The 6,361-nt window shown below is 32.9% G+C and overlaps 1 protein-coding gene across 1 annotated transcript in view; it reads right to left on the bottom strand.

Annotated features, from left to right (window-relative positions):
- Positions 1–507: 507 nt before the first annotated feature.
- Positions 508–6,361, bottom strand: part of LOC102598234 (beta-xylosidase/alpha-L-arabinofuranosidase 2-like) — an 8,235-nt gene continuing 2,381 nt past the window's right edge. The window contains exons 2-8 of the mRNA XM_006341782.1: positions 4,071–4,593; positions 2,585–2,872; positions 2,315–2,484; positions 2,141–2,238; positions 1,715–2,065; positions 1,223–1,633; positions 508–1,141 (exon numbers count right to left, since the gene is read on the bottom strand). Coding sequence (XP_006341844.1) covers positions 570–1,141; positions 1,223–1,633; positions 1,715–2,065; positions 2,141–2,238; positions 2,315–2,484; positions 2,585–2,872; positions 4,071–4,593 — 2,413 coding nt within the window. The 3' untranslated portion in view covers positions 508–569. The remainder of the gene's footprint in view (positions 1,142–1,222; positions 1,634–1,714; positions 2,066–2,140; positions 2,239–2,314; positions 2,485–2,584; positions 2,873–4,070; positions 4,594–6,361) is intronic.

Below are 6,361 nucleotides of genomic sequence, written 5' to 3'. Positions count from 1 at the left end.
GTGAAAAAATTCACATACCTGCTCGACTTTAGATTTCGTCTTTGGAGTCTTAGAGAGTAAAGAAGAGGAATTCCAGAGAAATTAAGGAGAGAAGAAGAAGTAAGAATGATTGAGAAACTGGTAGAACAAAAGAACAGATTGAATAGACAAAAATACCCTTACTTTTTGCTTTAAATAACTAAACCTAAAAATTGTAAGTACAACTTCTGTTGCACAATGTACAATAATATTATGTTGTGGTCGTCCTACACTTCATGTTTCTATATAGTAGAAATATGTGAGAAAAAAACTTTGTTTCACTTCAAGAGTTTGATTCTTCTACTTAAGATGGACAACAACAACGTATCCAGCGTAATCCCACAAGTGCAGACGGGAGAGGATAGTGTGTACATAGAACTTACCCTTACCTTGGACGGTAGATAGGCTATTTCCCTACTTAAGATGAACAATTAAGCGAAAACTAAGAAACTTGTTACATTTATGTAAACATATTCCGAATTTGGAATTTTTTTGCATCTACTTGTGATATTTTCCCTTCTCTTTTGAGAAGAAATATGTTGAGGAGTTGCTCAAATCCTCACAGTCAAGGAATGCTTCAAATCTCCTATATGAAGAACATGTGGTCCTAATGCAACTTTCCTGTTTCCAAGCTCATCATGTACACTCAAATGCTTGCAAACATCGACGTTGAACTTAACAACCCCTTCTCCTTGGGGTGTCAAATGAACTTTCTCGAACCCCAACAAATGTTTCTTAGGTGCATTATGGACTGAGGGTGGTGAAGTGAACAAGAAAATTGTATGGCTTCCACTTATCTTCCCAACATTTTTAACTCTTAGATGAATGTCAAATCCCATATTGCTGCAGCTTTGCCCAACCGCATCAACAGTCTTGCACTTACTCAAACGACAAGTATGTTTTTCTCCGAGAGGGAGGGAGACAAATTGTGGCGCTTTATCTAGATGGTGTTTGAACTGAGAGTAGCTTAATCCATGACCAAATGTGAAAACAGTTGGACCGGTATAGAACCTATAAGTCCTGCCAGGGTAGTTTGTGGCAGGGTTTGGCCTCATGTTCATATTAGTCATTGGAACAACGTCTGCATATGATTGTGGATACCATGTCATTGGGAGCCTTCCACCTGCAAGATAACACGAAAACATTTAAGGCACTTTTGCATGGAAAGATAAACACATCTTAAAAGTTGAAATAAGAGACAGACTTGGGTTATAATATCCAAAGATGACATCTGCTAAGGCAGCACCACCGGCTTCACCGGGGAAACCAACCCAAAGAATGCTTGTTATCTTAGGATTGTCGACAGCAAATTGTACGTCCATTCCACCTCCAGACATGATAACAAGGATTACAGGTCCCTTGGCAACTTTAGCAACCTCAGCTACTAAAACTGATTGCTGTCCTGGAAGAGTTATATTAGTTCTGTCCAGGCTTTCTTTCTCAATAGATTGATCAGATCCCATTACTAAAACTACAGCATCAGCCGTGGATGCTATTTGCTTAGCATCATCGATTTGGGCAGTGTTGCAAGACACATCAGCACATCCTGGCTTGTAAATTGTGGCAACTGAGGCTGTTAGACCTTGCAACGGAGTTGTGTACTTGCATGGAATACCTGCAAAATCCAGATATAATTGACAAAACTCTTTGTAAATAAAGCTTTAACAACGGTTCTAAATGATGATACAAAATGTACCTTCATAATTGCCGATCATGGTTTTTGTCACATTAGCATTAGGACCAATGACTGCTAATGATTTGATGACAGTGGGAGTTAAAGGTAGCGATCCTGCAGTATTTTTCAGCAAGACAATCCCTTGTCTCGCAGCTTCACGAGCAAGCTCTTGGTTTTCTAGGGTGCAAACATCTTTAGGGCCAAGGTTTCCATAAATACGGTTTTTTGGATTACCATCAAAGAATCCAAGTCTCATTAGTGTTGCAAAATTATTTGAGATAGCTCTATCAATAACTGATTCATTCACAAGTTTTTGGTTAACAGCACCTTGAGTATATGTACTCAACCAAGATCCACAATTCAGGTCCACCCCTGTTACATACAAAAAATGTTCGGATTATAAGATTTGAAATAGCCAAACATAAAGAGTTGAAAATGACTGATCACCTGAATTCAGACCCAAAGCAGCAGCCTCCTCTGGTGTTTTGGTGTAGTTTTGGGATTTAAAAATCACTTGTAATGAATCGCAATCCGTGACTATGTATCTGTTTTAAGCATACTTTATGTAAGTGCATTTATTCATCTTTGAAAAGTAAAAATCAAGAAAGCTTCAAATTATACCCATTTAATTTCCATTCTCCCCTTATAATCCCAGCTAGAAGATTCGGATCACCACAGGTAGGCTTGCCATTCACTTGGTTATACGAACACATCACACTGGCTACATCTCCTTCAAGTACACAACTCTTGAATGGAGGTTGAAATGTATCATCTAAATCTTGTTGTGTTACCTATTAGTCACAAAAAGCGCAACCATCTTATTAATTATACGCGATCACTGTAATTTAACATGTCATATGTTAGTGTAAACAAGTAAAAATTGACACTAACCACAGCATTGAAACTGTATCTTTCGATTCCTTTCCAATTATCAACATCATAAGCAGTATAATGCTTACAACAAGCAGCAACCTTGAGCTTATTTGTGCTGCCATCATCTGTTTGTTGTAACCCTTTGACATAGGCTACACCATACGTGCTGGTCAGTGTTGGATCTTCTCCTGGTGTTTCTTGGCCTCTTCCCCATCTCGGGTCACGAAAGATATTGACATTCGGAGACCAATATGTCAAACCTGCTAAACCAACGTTGTACATTGCCCTAGCCTCGGTGGACACCACCTGTAACCAGAGACAGATTCAATATTTAAAATTAATAACGCAACTTAACGTTTAGAAGACGACATCTAAGTATATATAATCCATAAAACTGGACAAACGGCTGTGTCATTTTCTAAAAATACAACCAATGCTTTTTAAATAGAAAAGCTGGAATTAAAGGATGGTATTGAAATAATGGTACAGAGACGGCAACGTACGTCAAGAATTGGTTGAACTTCACTTTCAATCAGCAATTTATAAAAGAAATTCCATCGAATTTTAAAAAAATATACAAATAGAAATTTCATCATATATGTGCTTTTGTTGTGTTGCACATAGAAAGTAATGTCTTTGGAAAACATTACTCCCTCTAATTTCATATTAAGAAAAAACATCAGATTCACTATTGCCCTCTGTGAAATCATAAATATTCCTTTCGTTTCTTTTTAATGTCATCTTACTATAAATAGTTGATCTATAATACTGGTTATTTCATAAAATCAATGCATAAATTACAATATTCTTCATATTTTACCATTGTGAGTTATAGCCTTAAAAATATACATTTGACCAATATAGAAAAACTAAGTGAATAATTTATGTTCATCGGTCAAATTAATTAATCAAAATATATTACTCCTCATTCATTGATTGAAAAGTTAACTTCAAAAAAAAATTAAATAAGGGTAGAATAGTAAACTTACTTAATTTGTTAATGTACCTGAAATAAAAGATGGTGACAAATAAATAGGAACGGAGGGAGTATAACTTTGTAAGTAGTGTAATTTATCTCCTAGAAAATATAAAACTTCAATAAATAAAGGGTAAATATGGAAAAAAAACTCAAGCATCCATATTGAACTTTGAACAATAGTCCTCAAAAATTTAGTTAATATGAAATAGATTGAGTACTAACCAAAGAAACATACTCTCTTTATTTTTATGAAATGTGTCTCTTTTTTTCTTTTTTTGACAACTTTTTAATTCTAACATTGCACATGAAATATTTAAGAAAACAAATTTAAGTGCATTTTAACTACACAACTTTCTTAAACTCCGTATCACGTCAAAATCAAACAAACAAATTGAAGAGGAGGGCTAGGGAGTACAAATATTGCTCTTGTTTTGAGGTAACTAATACTATAGACAGTTCTCATATATATATATATATATATATGACATGATTATCCAAGAATGGAATGAATTGTTGAAAAATGACCTTTCCAATGGTTTGAAACAATGAGACATTGAAAGAAGCAGCAGTGAGAATGACTTGAGGGAAGCTAGTTGCACCAGGAACAAGACTAGAGAAATGTACTCCTGGACCAGTATATGCAACACCATGTAAAGCCTCAGACCACCATTCATACTTTGGTATCCCAAGTCTACTCACACCACTTGCACCACTTACCAAAAATCCAATCTTTTCTCCCAATGTCAATCTCTTCACTAAATCATTCACTCTGTTTTCCACCGTCAAAGATGCATCACAGAATGTTAAATTCCCTAACGCGGGATTACTCGTGATATCACAAGCGAAAACAGGAGAATTTTGTGCTAAAACTGGTTTCAATTCTGAACTTAATATGAAACCAATAATGAGAATAATAGAGAAATGATTATTACACGAAAACGCCATTCCTATGTCATATATTGAAATGGAGAGACAGGCAAATTTATAGAGGGAAACAAGTGGAAAAGTTATATAAAAATAATTTGTTATGTAGTAACCCGTGATTTTTCTATTACAAGAATCTGCCAACTTTAACACTATCTCATCTCCAATTACTATTTTCTTAAATATGAAGAAAAGGGTAAAAATAGGGTCCGTGAAAGATTTCTACTTTGACTGGCCTGCTTTTCTTTCTTTTATTTTTGAATTTTTATAACAATTTTTTTTTTTAATTTGGAAGTTCCTTGCAGAGTCTGTAGATAGTGATAGATTTGGATTTCCAAGTTTTTTTAATGTGTAAAACTATAAAACAGTAAGGAATTGGATAAAAAATTTGTTGCAAGAAAAAGGTGATTGACGTTTAGTATTTATTTGATATGCAAGTGTGATGAAAGATAGGAGAAGCTGTTTTATCGGTTTTGTAGTGGATAGTGGAGAAAATGGTTGTTTTACACAGAGTGAGTTACGTAAATGTAGACACTAAACTCTAAACAAACACTTAACCTCAAATGTATTTGTCATCATCAATGTCCTCCATCTATATATATTTCTTTAAAATGTAACTTATATGTTGCCAATACTCACCTGTCTTAATTTGTGTGATACATTTCGTTTTTTGAGTGTCAAACAATTTAAGTTTGATCGAGAATTTGCTTATGAAATCTTCAAATTTTTTAAAATGAAATTTATATATTTGTAAACTACGTAAAAAAATATTATTTGTCACAATAGTTGATAATTCAAAATATTTAAAAGATATCTGAAAAATTTATGCTAAAAACTAAACTTGTTTAAATCTCGTAATCCGAAATGTATCAGCACTTCTATGACTATGACGTAATTACAGATAATTAATATATATTCTTAATTTATTAAATTACTTAAATCATTGTAAATTAATGTTAATATAATATGCTAGTTAGTTTTAATAACCAATTTATCATTTAGCAACTTATCTAGAAGAAAAACAAATTTAGTTGAGTCCAAGTGCAACAACCCGCATGATTAGTTTGCGTTTTTGAAACCCATTTCCACCGTTTGATCCTTTTATAGTAGCTTCATTATGCTATTTATGATTTGCAGAGGCGGATCTAAGATTCGGAGGTTGTGAGTATCACGTGTTTAAATAGATCAGTTTCTTCTATTTATCGATATTTATAAATAACTTGATCAAATATGCATATTTAGTGTATATATATTCTAATATTAAAGATACCTAAGTAGTTCAATTTTTTTGATAGTAATAAGAAATCGTATTCTCTAAAACCTTGAGAAAATTAGGGATTTTGCACCTTAAAAATTCAAACTTGTATAAATCATCTAATACCATTATTTTATTTTATTTATATTTCAATGCCTCAATGAGTTATTACAAATATTTAATTGAGAGAAAATACAAAAAAAATTATAGCTTCAACCCAGTCATCTTCGCTTAAGATATATAGATGAGAGAAAATAAAAAAAATTATAACTGCAATCCGCTTAGCATGACGTAAAAGATCAAGAGAACCATTAATTCAAAAAAACTCTAACAATAATTAATAATATTCATCATTTTTAAATTTTATTTATTTATTTTAATTAAAATAGTATTAAAATATATTTTTATTAATATTTATATTATATTCAAAATTTGGTACTCATTAATATTAATAAAGAATACACAAGCAATACTAAAATCAACAGATAAATACTTAGTGAAAGACCAAATTTTCTTTAAAAAATAGGAATTAACTAAAGCAAAATATAGTCGTTTGCATTAATAAATAATAATAGCAAATAGGAAGAACTAAATGGGGGGGGGGGGGGGGGGGGGGGATTGAAGCCTTAGGCCCATT

Source organism: Solanum tuberosum, unplaced genomic scaffold, assembly GCF_000226075.1.
Source record: "Solanum tuberosum cultivar DM 1-3 516 R44 unplaced genomic scaffold, SolTub_3.0 scf00028, whole genome shotgun sequence".
NCBI lineage: Eukaryota > Viridiplantae > Streptophyta > Magnoliopsida > Solanales > Solanaceae > Solanum > Solanum tuberosum.
Note: the sequence above shows the minus strand (reverse complement) of the source record. Positions and strands in the feature narration are given on the sequence as shown.